The sequence below is a fragment of the Corvus moneduloides genome, chromosome 23, assembly GCF_009650955.1.
Source record: "Corvus moneduloides isolate bCorMon1 chromosome 23, bCorMon1.pri, whole genome shotgun sequence".
NCBI classification, from domain to species: Eukaryota; Metazoa; Chordata; class Aves; order Passeriformes; family Corvidae; genus Corvus; species Corvus moneduloides.
In genome coordinates, this window is record NC_045498.1 from 5,788,348 (window position 1) to 5,804,706 (window position 16,359).

The following is a 16,359-nucleotide window of genomic DNA, read 5'->3' on the forward strand; positions in this document are numbered from 1 at the left end:
ACGGCTTTGGGTGCCCGTCGATTTTCACACCCAGCCATGCTCCCCGTGCCCCGGAGCCGCCGGGCGGGGAGGGCCGGGGCGTCCCGGGGCCGGGGCGGTGCCGCTGGAGGGACCGTCCCTTTCCCTCGCCCCGCCGGGGCGGGCCGCGGCCGGAGCCGGGGCCGTGCCGGTGCCCGGGGCCGCACCGCACCGGGCGGGCGGGGGGTCCCGGCGGTGCCATGGGGCGCGGGGCGGGCGGGGGGCGGCGTGGGGCCGTGGCGCTGCTGTGGGTGGCGGCCGTGCTGTGCCAGCTGGGCAGCGGCAGCGTCCTCCGCCGCCGGCTCCACGCCGCCGGGGTCCCGCAGCGGCGGCTGAGCGGCGGCGAGCGGCGGGACGTGCAGCGGGAGATCCTGGCCGTGCTGGGGCTGCCCGGCCGGCCCCGGCCCCGCGCCCCCGCTCGCGCCCCCGCCGCCGCCGCGCCGCTCTTCATGCTCGATCTGTACCACGCCGTGGCCGGCGAGGAGGAGGAGGAGGGCGAGGAAGCGGCGGTGTCGCGCCCGGTGCTCACCGGGCTCAGCACGCAGAGCCCCCCGCCCGGCAGCATCGTGAGCCGCGCAGACACCGTGGTCAGCCTCGTCAACATGGGTGAGAAAAGCTCCGGGGGCACCGAGGATATCGGGGCGGAGCGGGGGACACCGGGCTGTGCGGGGCATCGGGGGGACCGGAGCGCGGCGGGGAGTACTGGGGGTAGCGGGACGTGCGGGCAGGATCCCGGCGGCTTTGGCAGCACCGGGGGCATCGGGATGATCAGAGCGCACCGGGGCTCACCGAGGGCGCCGGGAGGCGATACCGGGGCGTGCGGGCAGGATCCCGGCGCCAGGAGCAGACCGGAGCTTGTGGAGGCACGGGAGCGCACGGGGACGATCCAGGCGGCTTAGGAAGGACCGGGGGCGGGGACCGGGGGGCACGGAGGGACCGAGGGGACCAAAGCAGACAGGAGTGGACCGGCAGGAGCGGGGGGGAGGCGGCGGCTGAGCCCCGCACAGCGCAGAGCCGGGGAGGCACCGAGGGGACACCGGGGCGGGGCGCAGGGGGCTGAGCTGACCCGAACCCCCGGTCCGTGACTGTGGTACCGGCAGCTCCGAGCATCCCTCGGCCCTGGGGTGGTTTCTCAGGGCGTCCTTGTTCAAATGAGGAACTCTTTTGCCCCAGGTTAAGCTCAATAACGGGGGACACGGTGGCTGTGGGGGACACGGTGGCGGCGAGGGACGCGGGTGTTGGGCGAAAGAGGCCGGGACGAATCCCAACTCCGCTTAAAAAGGGGAAATGGAGAAGGGGAATGTCCTGCAGCGAGGCTGAGGGAGGCTCGTCCACCCTGCACTGCCCATTTCGGTGGGCACAAGGACTGGGGCGCAGGGCAGGCGGGACAGCAGCTCTGGTGCCAGCAGCACGGTGAGCCTCGACGGGACACTGAGTCCAAATAAAGTCCTCAAGGTTGCTAATTATTGCTGGAACCCCAGCTCCGGCTCCAGTATCCCTCCTATTTCCAGGCAGCGGCTGGAGCAGCAGCAGAGCTGTCCCCAGCATCAGCGGGGCCGAAAATACTCGGGATGGGATGGATCCTGTCTGAGAGCAGGTGCCCCGAATCCTGTGGGGTTTGCAGAGCAGGAGCTCGGATATGGAGCTCTTCTCTGCCCCTTCTCGTTGCTTTAGGGGGTGTCTGGGTGCCCCAAGCACAACCTCTGAGGATGGGGAGAATCCCTCCTTGGAGACTCGAGGCAGGGAGGGGATCTGCACCCCTGGGAGGAGTTTTAGGCGAGGGAGGGGCTGCAGAGGTGTCTCCCACTCGATCCTACACTCCCTGTACCACGCGTGGGTGTGAGGAGTCTCCCTGGAACAGACCCTGCTGCTCAGGAGGTGCTTGGGGTGCCCAGGGGTGCAGGCACTCAGCACCCATTTACGGTCCTGAAGGACCTGTGGGAGCTCAGTGTCCTGGAAAGCTGAGAGTGATGGAGACAAAAACTGAAACGCCAAATCCCCTCAGCACTTGGGACAACACCCAGGCACTGAAACGGGCTTTAAAATGGTCAGGTTTGATGGCAACCAGGGTGGGATGTTCGGGGGAGCCTCCTAGGAGGTGTCACTGCAGGTACGGGGATGCAGGCAAAGGGGCACTGCTCCCCTTCCCAGTGCCCCTGGAGTAGCTGGGAGAGTTGGGGAACGCAGCCCCAGCCTTCCATTTGAATGGCTTTGATTTCTGCGGCTTCATCAGCCCCTTCATGTTAATTAAAAAAGGGATTTTTTTTTGTGGGAGAAGGCCAGCTCTCATTTGCATGCATAATTGGCTGCACAATTATCCTGATGGGACATGCAAATAGGGCAAAGTCTGTGCCCCATTGGCCACTTGGACCTCTTTGCTCGCAGCCACCCCACGCAGCCCTGTGTGAGCCAGGCCAGAGCGCGGCTCCCAGTGGCACACCTTGTTCCCGGCAAGGGGGAATGACAAACCTCCCTGGGGCCCAAACACAGCCCAGTTTGGGGGACAGGGGCAGCCAGGGCTACCGGGCACCCCCAGCTGGGTTTGGTGATGGTGGATCATCCCATTCCCATCCCCATTCCCATCCCATCCCATCCTTTTTGCTCCTCCCAGAGCAAGGATAAAGCCTGGCCTGTGCTGTTCCTGTGCCCTTGCTGGAGGAGTCCAGCAGGATGTTGTGTTTTTAAGGCCGGGGTAAGGATGGGCTTTGGGATTTCTCCCCGGCTGTGAGTCATGGGTACGGGCAGGGTGTGATGGTGGAGTGGGGAGGTTTGTAATGGGAAGGGGATGAGGAGATTCACAGCATTCCTGAGCCCTCCACAACACCCAGGGCACACAGAACACACATCCCCCCTCTCCCTCCCCGGCATCCACGGCTCCTGATTTATTAGAAAATGTCCCTGCCCGTGGCAAGGGGTTGGAATCAGATGATCTTTAAGGTTCCTTCCAGCCCAAAGCAGCCTGTGATTCCATGTGGCCGGACTCCCCCGTGGCTGCTCGGGATGAACCTGTGCCCACAGCCAAACATCTTCCTGGAAAATCCAGGGAGCACTGGAGAGGAATGCAGGACACCTTGGCAAAAACAGCCACAGCACCCCAGACACTTCAGGGAACCATCAGTGTGAGGTGGGAGCTCAGGGCAGCCTCTCTAATTGAATTTTGGGAGTTGGGATGTGCTGCTCCACTCTCTGGAAGCTCATCACCCACTGCCCTCGCCCCCACACAATCACCACCGAAATCCAGCTGCTGTCAGCAGCCGGCTCGGGATTTTCCCACTCCTGGCTTCATTTTGCAACCATTTCAGCCTCCTCCTCCTCCGGGCATCCATCCGGGGGCAGCCCGTTGCCAAGGTGTCAGTGCTCTGGGTGGACCCTCCGTGTGTGTTTTAACGGGAAAAGCTTTCCAGATAAATCCCTGGGATCCACGGGACAGGGCAGGGGCCAAGGCTGTGTCCCAGCCACGAGTAGCTGGACTGGGGGTGTCCAGTTCCGAGCCCTGTGTCCTGCAGCTCCCAGTGCTCATCCCAGGAAGCAAACTGGGAATCTGGATGTGTCTCACAGCACTTGGGATAACTCCTGAATCCCTCCCCACTTCACAAAGCCTCCAGAGCTTATTTTTTCCTGCTTGCAAGTGAAGGACAGCATCTTCCCTGCATCTCCTTTAAACCTATTTTAGGCTCCAGAGCACTTGATGTGGTTGAATATCCTGGCATTTCCTTTTAATTTGGTGCCTGAAATGGTCGTGGGGACCCATCGGGAGCAGCCAGGGCCAGTAATTACGACTGATGCGCAGTTTATAGCAGCGGAGAAAGTGCACGCCGAGAAACGTGCAGCTAAGAATAACCTGGGGGGCAGGAGGAAGGGTGGCATCTGCCAGGAGATCGGGAGCGCTCAGGGACTGGGAGACACCAGGAGGCTCAGTCTGGGTGGAGTTGGGCATCCCCTGCCAGGGGCACGGCCCCGAAAAAGAAAAAAATTATTATAATTTTAATGTTGTTTTTTGGGGAGCAGTGGGAGCACAGGGGTGACGTTCAGCTTCGGGGGAAGACGCAGCAGCTCCTCGGGATGATGCCAAAGGAGGGGGCAAGGAGAGCAAAGCGCTTGGGTTGGGCTTTTTTAGTGCGTCTCCTCCGCAATCCGGATAATCCGCCCACAGATAATTGAGGGTTGGTGGTGTGGCTGAGTCAACCCGGATCAGTGGCAGGTTCCCAGGCACCAGGGGCTCCCAAAACCGGCCGGGGGGGCACCTCCAGCGCACCCCCAGCAGCAGCTGAGCACCCACGGCTCTGCTGGGGCGCTTTGGGGGAGCTGCAGGGTTCTCATTTCACAACCAGTTTGATTTTAGCAGCAAACACGGTGATGTTGAACCTTCTCCAAGCTGCTGTTTGTGTCCCAGAGGTGGCACAGGAGAGGAAGCTTCTCCCTGGGTCCTGCCCCTCCATGGGAGTTCTCTCTTTTTCTCCCCGAAGGAGAATTCAGGGGTTCTTCCCAGAATCTCATCCCGAGCACAGACAGATTTGCTGTCAGACCCAGATTATTTGGTTCATCCAGGAGCTCAGCTAATTGTAGCCCCTTTAGCATTTCTCCTACTGCCAAGGTGTCTCTGGGCTTCCCTCCCACCAACTCCCACCCTCTGCCTTCATCCCTGGACCTCTCCATCACCTCCATGGCAATGGGAAGTTCCCGTAACAAATTTGTTGTGGTTATGATTTTCACTCTTCTCCGGGGCCAAAAATCACCTTTTTTTGGCTCTTTTTATCTCGTGTGGGGTCTCTGTGACCTCCTTGGCTCCGACAAAAAAAATCCCTCTGCCCATCCCCTGGGCTCCAAAGATTTTGGAGCAAAGGGGTCACTCAAAGTGACCACAGACACCCAAGGGGTACCTGGGTGTCCCCTGGACCGACTGTGGGACACCCACTGGGGGTTTAGCAGTGCTAAAAAAAAGGAGGTGACTCCTGTGCTTGTGTTTTTTGGGGGGGTGGATCTTTAATAATTTTGGAAGCTCCACAAGGCTTTGGCGGCACCAAAGGTCCAGGAGAATAAAACCACCCACGATGGGCTGGGGGAAGAAATGGAAAAGAGGGAAGAGGCCGAGGGGCTGCAGAGGGTTTGGGGGGCTGGCGGGTGCCCCCCGAGGGGGGCAGGGGTTGGGTCAGGTGCCCGCAGCATCTCCTGCCGCAGCTGGCAGCCGCCCCGCCGGAGCAGGAAGCGTTCTCCGCATCCGCCCTGCCCGCCTGGCCCCGGGCTCTTTTTATAACCCAGCTTGTGGTGAGGCCGGGAGCTGGAGGGAATGTGGGATTCGGGGAAAAAAAAAAAAAAAAAAAAAAAAAGGAAAAAGATAGAAAAGGGGGCAAAAAAAAAAAAGAGGAAAAAATAAGAAGAAGGAAAAAATGGGTACGTCAGAAAAATCTCGGTGTTGGGTTTGGAGGGACGCGCTGCTCCCTCTGTGTGAATGGGAATGGTGACCTCATGGTGGATTAAATTTGGAGTATTTCTCCCCCCCTGAAATTGGTTAAAAAATGCATTCAAAAGGTTTCTTTTTGATTTAGTTAATTATTTGTTTGTTTTAGTTTTAAAAGAAAGCGCCAGGTCAAATTGGTTACGTTGCTTTTGCGCCTGAAGCAGGAGCAGCTTTGGTCACGTTGAATTGTATTTAATCATAAACTTTAATTATGCTCAGATGAGACAGGTTGGAAGATTTTTAAAGAACAACTTGAAGCAAATAACTGCGTGTTAGCAGAGCTGTGGGGGCTGCGTTACCACAGGGAAAGGGAGGGTGGTTCCTTATGGGCTCACAAAATAAAATCGGATTTTTGCTGCCCCAGACTGTGCTGGATTGATGGAGAAATAAGGAATTTTCAGGGAAAAGGGAGGGATTTTTACAGAGCAGTGACCTGATAATCCCCCCAACTCCCCATAACTGCACAGGCTGAAAATCTGTATTTGTGGGCAAGAGGGGACCTGTGATATCCAGTGATGATGGCCCTGATGAGCCCTGGCTTTTTCTGCTGCAAGGAAAGTTTGGAAAACGCCAATTCCTGCTCCAGATGGTCCTGATGACCCCCAAAACATCAAATTTTTGTGGTTTTCACCTTTTGATGAAGCACAAAAAGCTGCAGCCCCCGAGGCACGGCGCATTCTCTGTGCTCCCCCCATAGGCTGCATTTGTGATTTTGATTTTAATTTTCCTGTTAATTTTAATTAATAATAAAGGAAGAGGGCTGGGAGGGGAGGCTGGGGGCTTTACAGCAAAATAAAATGCAAAAATAGGGGAGGCTGCATCCCGATTCAAACTCTTGGGAGATGGGAATTCCCAACCTAGGGCGGGCGGCTCGGAACCAGCAGGTTTGTCCCCAAAATCCTTTTGCTGGCACTCAGCGGGGCCTGGCACGGCCATCCCTGACCCTTTTTTTTGCTCCACAGTGGAGCAAGACCGGGATCTGTTCTCACCCAAGCCCTACTGGAAGGAGTTCAGGTTCGACCTGACCCAGGTGCCGGCGGGAGAGGCCGTGACGGCCGCCGAGTTCCGCATCTACAAATCCCGGGGTGTCCCCGGCCACGCCAACAGCAGCCTCCACATCAGCATCTATGAGGTGGCTGCCCAGCATTCCAACAGGTGACAGGCTGGGAATGCGGTGGGAATGGGGATGAGGGCGGTGGGAACGGGGGTGAAGGTGACAGGAGCGGGTATGGCATGAAAACGTGGGTGTGGGATGATGGGGATGGGAGTGGGGATGAAGATGATGAGGATGGGAAGGGTGTGGGGATGAGAGTGAAAATGTGAGTGGGTAAGGGAATGGAGAAGGTGGGAATGGGGAAGGTGGGAACGAGGTTGATGGGGAGAGGGATGGTACAGGAATGAAGATGGGAATGGGGATAAAGATGATGGGCATGGGTGTGGGTACAGGAATGAAGATGGGAATGGGAATGGGGATAAAGATGATGGGCATGGGTGTGGGTACAGGAATGAAGATGGGAATGGGAATGGGGATAAAGGGAATGGGACTGGGACTGAAGAAGATGGGGATGAAGAGGATGGAGATGAGAACTGGGATGAAGCTGGTGAGGATGGAGACAGGTGTGGGGACCAGCTCCAGCCCTTTCCCTCCCCACCCCACCCCACCCCACCCGAAGGCCGCAGGAAGCGTCACCGTCGTGTCCGGCTGCTCCCACACTTCCCCACGGGCCGGTGCCACGCCCTGGCATTCCCACCTGGGCAGGGAGGGAGCTTTTCCCAGGGCAGCTGCCAGGACACCACCATCGTGTCCAGCAGGAGAGCCGGGATGTGTCCGGACACAGCTCCGAGGAGTCATTCCCATTAATCATCGCTCCTGCTGGAGCCCTTTGGCTGCTGTTACTCACCTGCTCCTTCTCCCCCCTGTTCCTGTAGGGAATCCGACCTGTTCCTGCTGGATGTGCAGGACCTGCGTGCTGGGACAGAGGGCTGGCTGGTGTTCGATGTCACGGCCGCCAGCAACCACTGGTCAGTGGATCAGAAATACAGCCTGGGGCTGCGGCTCTACGTGGAGACCGATGATGGTGAGTCTGCCGGAGCTGCCTGCAGCATCCGGGGCCGAATTCCCAGGAATTGGAGTCCCCTGGGTGCCGTGGGAGGTGGTGGGGGTTTGGTCTCAGCGCAATTTGAAATTTCCAGCTGCGATGGGTGCCAGAAGTCTGGGTTTGCAGGTTCTGATGGCACGGACTGTAATTAAGGCCATTAACACTTAATGAACTCCTTACCTGGAGGGATCCTGTGTGTGTGTGGCAGAGGATTAACCCTCCTTTCCCCATGGGATTAGATCTCTTCCAGCCTTTTCCAGGTGTGCAGGCACACGAAGAGCAGCTCCTCTCCCGTGGCAGGAGGAGTCTCAGCCAGGATCACCCCATCCATCCCTTTCCCTCCACTGGGGCGAAGGGGAAAATTGCTTTTAACCCTTGAACAGCCCCCCTGCGACCATTTTGAGCTGCAACAGGATCCTCAGGGGGCTCCGACCCCTTGGGATGCCGAAACCGCAGCTCCTGCTGCAAAACTCCTTTTATTTTCAATCTCTGCTTTAACCAAACGAGTTCCATGGTCCTGTTCCCGCAGGGCTCAGCGTCGATCCGGGCTCGGCCGGGCTCCTGGGGCGCCGGGGACCCCGCTCCAAGCAGCCCTTCATGGTGACATTTTTCCGCGCCAGCCCCAGCCCCGCCCGCGTCCCACGAGCGGCCAAACCCCCGAGGAGGCGGCAGCCCAAGAAATCCAACGACCTCCCCCATCCAAACAAGCTCCCGGGAATTTTTGGTAAGGTGTTTGCTGGGTGAGGGGGGGATCCCTATGGAAAACGCCAGGCTCTGCTGTTCAGCACCTTGAAATCCCAGTTTTTGGCCCCAAGGGGAACAGAGCAAAAAGGTTTTAGGAGGTTTTAGGATTGGAGGTTTTTGCAGTTTGGGAGGTGCGGGGAGGGTTTGGGTTGGATGGCCTCAAGGAAATGGTGTTTGGTGAGCGTGTCAGGATTACTGAATATTGGAATTTTTGCCTCATTGCCCTTGGCTTTGGAGCCCTGCGAAGGTGTCACAGCTCCAGAAAGCTCAGGCAGGAGGGGAGCAGGAGGGCCCTGAAACCGCTGAGTCTGGGAAACCCTCAGAGTGAGCAAAGCTGGGGTTTAGCCCTTCCAAGGCTGAATTCCTTCATCCCAATATTGGAATATCAAAGGCCACTCTGGAGCTTCTTTTCCCTTTGTGCAGCAACGAAGGCTCCTCTCCTTTGGCTCCCCTGGACCAATCCTGATCACAGGGGCTGTATCCCACCTCTGAGGGGTGGGATGGGGGATTCCAGGGCTGAAATTCCCTTTTCCCACAGACGATGTCCACGCCACAGACGGGCGGCAGGTCTGCCGGCGCCACGAGCTCTACGTCAGCTTCCAGGACCTCGGCTGGCTGGTACTTGTCTGCTGGGAGAAGTAAATGACAAAAAAAAAAACCAAAACAACCCCCCCATCATCCCATCCCCCCGCCCTGGGCTCCCTCCCAGGCTGGATTTCCTGCCCACAAAGCCATCCCAGGAGCTGGGAAGGCAAACATGAACCTCCACGACCCCAAACCCCACCGGTGACCCCGAGCAACTCACGGCTCGGTCCAAAAAATCAAAACCAACCCTTGCTGCTGGCACAGCCACGCGGGGAAGGAGCTGGCTGTTTGTGCAGGTGGGGAAGGGATGAGGGGGCACAGAAGGGTGAAGACCTCAATGTAATCCCAGGTTTGGGGGTTTTTTTCAGGATTGGGTGATTGCTCCGCAGGGATACTCAGCCTACTACTGCGAGGGGGAGTGCGCGTTCCCGCTGGACTCCTGCATGAACGCCACCAACCACGCCATCCTGCAGTCCCTGGTCAGTGCAGCCCACGGTGGGGGGGGACGTTCAGGGTCCTGGGGAGCCGCCAGAGCCTGGTGGGACCCGAGGGAGAGCTGGGATTTTGGGATGAGCATGCCTGGGTTGGAGGGTGTTTGGGTTGGGAGGTGCAGTGGGGCTCCTGATTTAAATAAAGCATTCGTGGGGGGGGGATGCACATCTGGGTGGGTTCACACACATCTGGGTGGGTTCACGCACACCTGGGTGGGTTCACACACACCTGGACGAGTGCTTGCACATCTGGGTGGCTGCTCACAGGCTGGCCCCCACCACAGGCTCACGGGAGGTTCCAATAGGGAATTTCAAGGCGTTTGTGGAGGCACCAGAGCGAGGGCACCCAGGTCACCAGCTCTGTCCCCTCAGCCTGAGCCAGAAGGGTGCAACAGCAGGATTTGGTAATCTCAGAGCTCCCTCACGTCTCGATTTCGTGGCTGACACCATCCTGCTCCAGTTTCGCAGCAGCTGGGGCAGAACTGAGGATTTCTGACAGGCTCATGGTCCCTCTCCCCTGGCAGCGAACTGGGGAGCAGGGACAGGGCACAGCAGAGCCCTCCTGCTCCTCCCAAAAAGGGCTCCGTGTCATCCCTGCACCCTCCTCTCCAGCCGTGCCCGAGGCTTTATCCACAGCCCCGGCACCCAAACGTTGGGCTCAGCATATTCCGAGCAAGAAAGCTTTAATGCCTCCATTTTTTTTTTTTTTTTTTTTTTTAAATTTTTTTTTTCCCCAAACCCACCCCGCATCCCAGCCAGCGCTTTAATTTCTGGAATTTCCTGCCCCGTGAGTGTTCGTTTCCCCAATGGCAGAACCACCCCGGCTCCGGTGCTCCCGGTTAATTACAGGGAGCGCCGAGCCCTGGGCCGAGCCTTTGAAGGTGTCGCCTGGCAGGGTTTAATTCTGACATCAACACAGCTTCCAGGGCCCATCCAGGGGCTGGGAACCATCCCAACCTTCCCCCCCACTACACCCACCCATCACCCCTCAACCCAGCGCTGTTCCCAAACCGGGCAGGATGTGAATCACCTGGATGCGGCTCTTCTGGGAAGCGCCAGGGCAAAGGCGGCTGCGGAGCCGTGCCAGCCCCGGGCTGTGCTGCAAATAGCAGGGTTGGACAGCAAAAACACCGGACTTCCGAGCTGGGAGAGCTCGGCTGCCCCTGCCACAAATGAATCGCACATGTCGGGGGAAGCCGGAGAGGGCTCCGTGCGCCCCGCAGCCTCCGAGGCTCCCTCCTGCAGGAAAACGCCGGGATACAGCGCGGCCCGAGCAGGGAAAAGCCATCCCAAAGCGGAGTCGTGTTCACAGAGGTGCTCTGGGCTTTGGGTTTTAAATCCTGGGTGGAGAATCGCTGTTGGAACAACACCCAGCGCCCCCCGCCCACAGCGAGCCTGACCCGTGCTGCCCTCATTTATGGGTTTTTTTTGAGTCGTTTGTCTATTTCTGTGAGAAAAGGGCCCTGAAATGCCGAATCAACGAAGTGCCGAGAGCCCTGCTCCAACACAAACCGCAGCAGGGACTGCCCGGAGTTCAGAATAAATATTTTTGCAAAAAGATGGAAATAATCCCCCCATTCACCCGGGGTTTTTGGTTGGTTTGACGCTTTTGCTGTTGCCTGGAGCCAATTTTGCTGAGGCTAACGGGGCTCCATCCATCCCCCAGGTCCACCTGATGAAGCCTGAGGCCGTGCCCAAGGCGTGCTGTGCCCCCACCAAGCTCAGTGCCACCTCCGTCCTCTACTACGACAGCAACAACAACGTCATCCTCAAGAAGCATCGGAACATGGTGGTGAAATCCTGCGGCTGCCACTGATGGACAGGTCCCTGAGTGTCCCATTCCCACCCCTGGGTGTCCCATTCCCACCCCTGGGTGTCCCACCCCACTTCCACCAGAGCAATGTGCCCCTGGGTTTCTGCTGCGTGCGTGGAAGAGGAGCTTCGGGGGCTGCATCAGAGCAAAATCTGTTCATAATAACAATAAATACCAAAAATAAACCCCTCCCACCCCTTTCTAGAAGTGGATGTAAATAATATAAAACTCCCTTTCTCTTACCCTGCTTGATGAGACACGGATATATGCAAACACACACACATACATATATATATATATATATAGGAAAGAGAGGATTTTTGGCTGATTCTGTTCTGTCTGTGACCGATTTGTGCATCCAGGTTGCTCTGGGACTGAGCTGTTTCTAGAACTGCATGTTTCTCAACTAACCCACCTCTACCCGAGTGCTTTTAATTCCCTTAATGAAAATATCATCAGCCAATTAAGCAGCTGGCTGACTAACCCGCTCCTGTTTACCCAAAGTTCACCAAACTCAGCCAGCTGGAAAAAAAATAAAACATCCAATATTGAGCTACGGCCCTGTTATAAAATAAACGCAAAGTCTGGAAAGTAAACACGGAGTTTCTCTTGCTCTTTGTGTTTTAATGTCACAGCACAACAGGGCTCTGTTTGGAGGACATTTCGCAATGAAAAAATACTCAGGACCAGCTAAAATTGTACCTATTTGCTCAGAAATGAGCCCTGGTGTGAGTTTTAGGTCAGGCTGTGCCCATCCCCTGGGCTCCCAGCGGGGCTGTGACCAGTCCCAGGCAGCCTCCCCAGGCTATTTGCACAATTAAATTATTTATTTGCTCTGGTTTGAAAAGGAAAAGGCCTGTCCTGGTTCTCAGCTCGGATACCTGGGGAACCTTGGATCAATAAACGAGTAAAGAACCTGGCACAGTCAGGAAAAATCCCAATAGCTCCACCAAAAGAAGGAAGATTTGCTCCCTGCCAGGGCCCAGCTTCCCAAGAAAAGGTCTTGCTTATCTGGGCGTCTAATTCCACCCAAAATCCAGCTCAGGATGCGATCCTGGCTCTGTGCCTCCTGCAGAGAGAACACCCAGGCCTTCCACTGACTCTGGACTCTCCCTCTCAGGTCTTGCTGAAGGTGCCTGCAAGGGCTGATGTTAAAATTCGGGATTTAAACAACAAAAAGGAGCAAGGAAGGGAAAAGCAGGGCTGGGATTTTGTCTGTCAGGAATCACATCCTTGTGTCTCACCTTGTCCCAGTTTCAGGACAATGCACAACCCCCAGCCATGCTGGAACACCAGCCAGTGGAAAAAAAAACCCCAACCCTGATGGAAAAGCAACACCCCTGACTCGTGAGGGGCTGGGAAAACCAGGAATCCCCAATGGCACCAGCTCTTCCAAACACCCCCAAAATCTGAACATCGGATATTCCTCTCCACCTCAGCAGCCTCATCCCTCCTGCACAAGCTCAGAACCACACATCCCTTCCATAATTTCACAGGAAACCCCAAATCCACCACTTCCCACCCATGTGGTCACCTGTCAGTGCAAAGCCAGGGCTGCCCACCACAGGAACCATAAATCCATGTGGTTTATCCCACTCTGCAACCTGGAGTTTGGAAGTCCTTTCCTTCAGCCTCATCACTCCAGGTTTTTTCCTTCCTCATCACCCAAAGAGCTCCTTCATTCCCTGGTGTTCCTTGTCCTGACCGTGTTCACCAGCTCACGCATCCCAGGAAACGCCCTCCCTCTGGGGTGGGGATGGAGCTGGACCAGGCTTCCCAGCAGGAGAGATGCCAGCCAGGGACCTGCTTCCCTCTGCTGCTGGAAAAGGACACTACAAGGCCAGGGACGCACCAAAAACGTCTCCACGAGATGCTGCTGTGGAACAAACACGAGAGATTCAGCTCTGCTCTTCTTCCCCTGGCACAGGTACCTTCCCCTGGAGCCAGGATTTAGGCACAGGATTAATGAAGACGAGGGCAAGTGCAAAATAAAACCCATCTTTGCTCAAAGACCAGCCTCCCACAGAGAGAATTCAGCAGCCAGGCCCTCAGTATTTTTAAAACTAGCTTTTAATTTTACCAAACATCAATTGTTTTCCAGAACACGGCAGCAGGACCAGCCCGGCCCTGCTCGAGCAGCGCAGGCTGGGAAGCGATTTATCCCGGGAAGGATAAATCCTGCCCACAGCAACCTTTGCAGGGCAATTCCCATGGAAGCTGCGGGATGGGCGCTGCTGGGCAGTCCCTGGGGTGTCCCATCCCTGCTGGTTCCCCGTCCCTCCTGGCCGGGCTCCCCCCATCCAGCCCCTCCAAGCGCCGAGCTCACGGGCACTCCCCGCAGTCCGAGATGATCACCTTCTGCTTTGGCTTCCCATCTTTGGTGCCCTGAGCCTTGGAGAGAAGAGCAGCAAGAATTCCAGGCATGAAATCCTCAGGGCAGGAAGGACATGGGGTGTGCCCCCAGCACCCCAGTGCCCTCACCTACCTCGATCTCCCGCACCACATCCATGCCCTCCGTCACCTCCCCGAACACCACGTGCTTCCCGTCCAGCCAGTCTGTTTTGTCACAGGTGATGAAGAACTGGGAGCCGTTGGTGTTTGGGCCGGAGTTTGCCATGGACACCATCCCTGGCATCAGAGAGTGCAGAGTTATGGCCCAGCACAGCAGCTGCTGCATCAGCCCAGCCCCATTCCCACATCCTGCAAAACGCTGCTGGATCGAAGGGAGCTGCTGGGTATCAAAATCCACAGGAACTACTAGAAATCAATTATGGGGAGGAACACTTGCAAGTGTGAAAGATGCTCAGCTATTTTTAGCTGCAAAGCTGTTTGTAAGGAGATAAACCTGCTTGCTCGCTCCTGCTTTTCACAGTCGTGCTGTGACACTCCTCGTTTAAAATCAAGCAGGAGAAGCAGCTTTGAAATTGTTTTTCCTTTATGTAATACTGCAAATAAAGTGGGCAGAGAGGGAAGGATGCATTTCTGCTCGGTGAGACACGAGGGTCTGAATGTGGCAGAAGAATCTGGCCAATGCAGATTGTAATAATTATAATTATAATTCAGGGCTGCTGCTATCAACACAGCCAAACCAGCCCAAATGTGGCCCCTAGGTGATGCTGAGCCATTTTCTCTCCAGCCCCTGCCTGGAGATGGCTTTACCTGGCCCTGTGTGCTTGAGGATGAAGTTTTCATCATCAAACTTCTTCCCGTAGATGGATTTGCCGCCGGTGCCGTTGTGGTTGGTGAAGTCTCCGGCCTGGCACATGAACTGGGGGATGACGCGGTGGAAGCTGCTACCTTTGAAGCCAAATCCTTTCTCGTGGGTGCAGAGGCAGCGGAAATTCTCTGTGTGGGGGCAAAGGGGAGGGAGGTGAGAGCTGTGCCACCCCGGGGGTCACCAGGACGGGAGGCTGAGCCTTCTCCTCACCCGCGGTCATGGGCACCACGTCGGAGCGCAGGAGGATCCGCAGCCGCCCCGCAGGTTTGTTCCCGATCTTGATGTCCATGTAAACCTGCGGGTTGACCCGGGATTTCTTGGCAGGAGGCTCATCCTGGGCAAGAAAAGAAAGAAAAGCAAGCTGAGGTGACATTTCTCTGCTCTGCCTCCAGCCTTACAGTCCCATCCTTTGGGATAGTGGGGATACAGATGGCTCCAGTTGTTTTTCCTACCTCCTGCGCCTCTGCTTTGGGGGCCTCTGCTCCTCCCTCCTCCTTGTTCTCCTCCAAAGTCTTCCCTGAAAACTTCTTCAGCCACTCGTCATCTGACCAGACTGTGGCCACAAAAGGAAAGGTCAGAGCTCAGGAACTGACCCGAAGGTCCACACCTCAGCTTATGCACAGAGCTCTGAGCATCCCCAGGGATGTTCTCCCCCTCCCAGGCCCCGACTCACCAGGCCTGGATGATCCTTCTTTAATCCGCATGGGTTTGGCCAGGTTCACGCGGATTGTCCTGCCAAAGAGCTCGGACTCGTTCTGCAGAGGGGAAAAAAGCACGACAAAGCCCACCAAAAGGTATAAAACCACCCCAAAGCCCTGCAGAGCTCAGAGAACGGGGTTTGGGTTCTCTCTACAGCCCACAGCACCCAGGGCAACAAAGCCACACATCCCCCTAGAACACAGAGCAGGAGTGGGAACAGGGTCCATACCATGTTGTCAATAGCTGCTGCTGCATCCTGCCAAAAAATCAAAATAAAATCATTATAGGCATTTCTTCTCAAGGCCCAGCATAGCCATGTCCCAGCATCTCATTATAAAGACGACTGCCAGGTTTTCCTAAACCTCATCTATCCCAGGGATGTACAAACTGATGGGTTTCGTAGAAGCCATACCCAAACCCCATCCATGTGGGTCTCATCTTCCAACAACTCAGAAAACCCCATTTCAGATGCTTTTTATTGCTGCCATGAGCATTTGGGAGAGGAGGAGAGATTTGTATACCAAGCCCAGGACAGGTGATAGGAGAACAAATACGTGACAGCCCGTGGTGGCCACGAAGCCAAGAAACCCACCCAGGGATGGCAGCAGGAGAGCAGTTTGCTTTGGAAACGGGAAAACAAAATGGGAAAAGCGGGAATTTGGAGGAGCAGAACACCTTAATGCTGTGCCGGGGAACACACACCCGATTCCACGGACTATCTCCAGCGGGAAAAGGATCCATCCCAAAACCCCAAAGGCGAGCAAACCCCCAAAAGGCTCAAGCATCTGCTGGTTCCTCACCTCTGCCAGCTCAAACTCCACGAAGGCGAATCCCCGGTGCTTCTCTGGAGGGAGGCAAGCGAGGGGGTCAGGGCCAGCACGGACACACCGGGGGGGTCCCATCCCGGGAAAAGCGCTCGCACCCAAAGCCGCACCCGGCGCGGCTGCAGCGCCCCGAGCACGCACCGGTCTCGTAGTCCAGCGGGATCTGGATGTCGGTGATGTCCCCGAAGGGGATGAAGGCGGCGTGCAGAACCTTCTCGTCCACCTCCTCGGCCAGCCCGCCTGCGGGGGCGGCCAGCGGTCACCGCCAGCCACCCCGGCGGCCCCTCGGGGGTCCCCCAGCCCCGCCACTCACCCACGTACAGCACCCGCTTGGTGGCCGCCATCGCGCCCCGGTGCCCCGGAACGGCTCGGCCCGGCCCGCCCCGGAACGGCGGCATCGCCCCGCCCCCG

General features: G+C 57.0%; 2 protein-coding genes across 3 annotated transcripts; one reads left to right on the plus strand and one right to left on the minus strand.

The window, feature by feature from the left end:
* Positions 1 to 206: 206 nt before the first annotated feature.
* LOC116455116 (bone morphogenetic protein 8B-like) lies at positions 207 to 11,804 on the plus strand. 2 transcript variants are annotated; one of them, XM_032132570.1, is made up of 7 exons: positions 207 to 624; positions 6,439 to 6,631; positions 7,406 to 7,554; positions 8,105 to 8,299; positions 8,858 to 8,937; positions 9,273 to 9,383; positions 11,062 to 11,804. In XM_032132570.1, the coding sequence occupies exons 1-7, from the start codon at positions 219 to 221 to the stop codon at positions 11,209 to 11,211; spliced, it is 1,284 nt and encodes a 427-aa protein (XP_031988461.1). In that variant the 5' UTR covers positions 207 to 218; the 3' UTR covers positions 11,212 to 11,804. The 2 variants fall into 2 exon arrangements, with proteins under 2 accessions (XP_031988461.1, XP_031988462.1); XM_032132571.1 differs by lacking the exon at positions 11,062 to 11,804 and having other exon boundaries at positions 8,858 to 8,957; positions 9,273 to 9,365.
* Positions 11,805 to 13,259: 1,455 nt separating this feature from the next.
* Positions 13,260 to 16,323, minus strand: PPIE (peptidylprolyl isomerase E). Its single transcript, XM_032132572.1, has 10 exons — positions 16,262 to 16,323; positions 16,090 to 16,188; positions 15,925 to 15,968; positions 15,354 to 15,380; positions 15,099 to 15,180; positions 14,878 to 14,978; positions 14,636 to 14,759; positions 14,368 to 14,553; positions 13,694 to 13,836; positions 13,260 to 13,599 (listed from the first exon to the last, which is right to left on the minus strand). Exons 1-10 carry the CDS (start codon positions 16,290 to 16,292, stop codon positions 13,531 to 13,533), a joined length of 906 nt encoding a protein of 301 aa, XP_031988463.1. The 5' UTR covers positions 16,293 to 16,323; the 3' UTR covers positions 13,260 to 13,530.
* Positions 16,324 to 16,359: the final 36 nt, after the last annotated feature.

Coding starts and splice junctions, on each gene's coding strand:
- LOC116455116 (XM_032132570.1), top strand. CDS start 219: ATGGGGCGCGGGGCGGGCGGGGGGCGGCGTGGGGCCGTGGCGCTGCTG. Junction 625..6,438: donor GGTCAGCCTCGTCAACATGG/GTGAGAAAAGCT, acceptor TTTGCTCCACAG/TGGAGCAAGACCGGGATCTG. Junction 7,555..8,104: donor CTACGTGGAGACCGATGATG/GTGAGTCTGCCG, acceptor CTGTTCCCGCAG/GGCTCAGCGTCGATCCGGGC.
- PPIE (XM_032132572.1), bottom strand. CDS start 16,292: ATGGCGGCCACCAAGCGGGTGCTGTACGTGG. Junction 14,979..15,098: donor AGAAGGATCATCCAGGCCTG/GTGAGTCGGGGC, acceptor TTGTGGCCACAG/TCTGGTCAGATGACGAGTGG. Junction 14,760..14,877: donor CCAAAGCAGAGGCGCAGGAG/GTAGGAAAAACA, acceptor TTTCTTGCCCAG/GATGAGCCTCCTGCCAAGAA.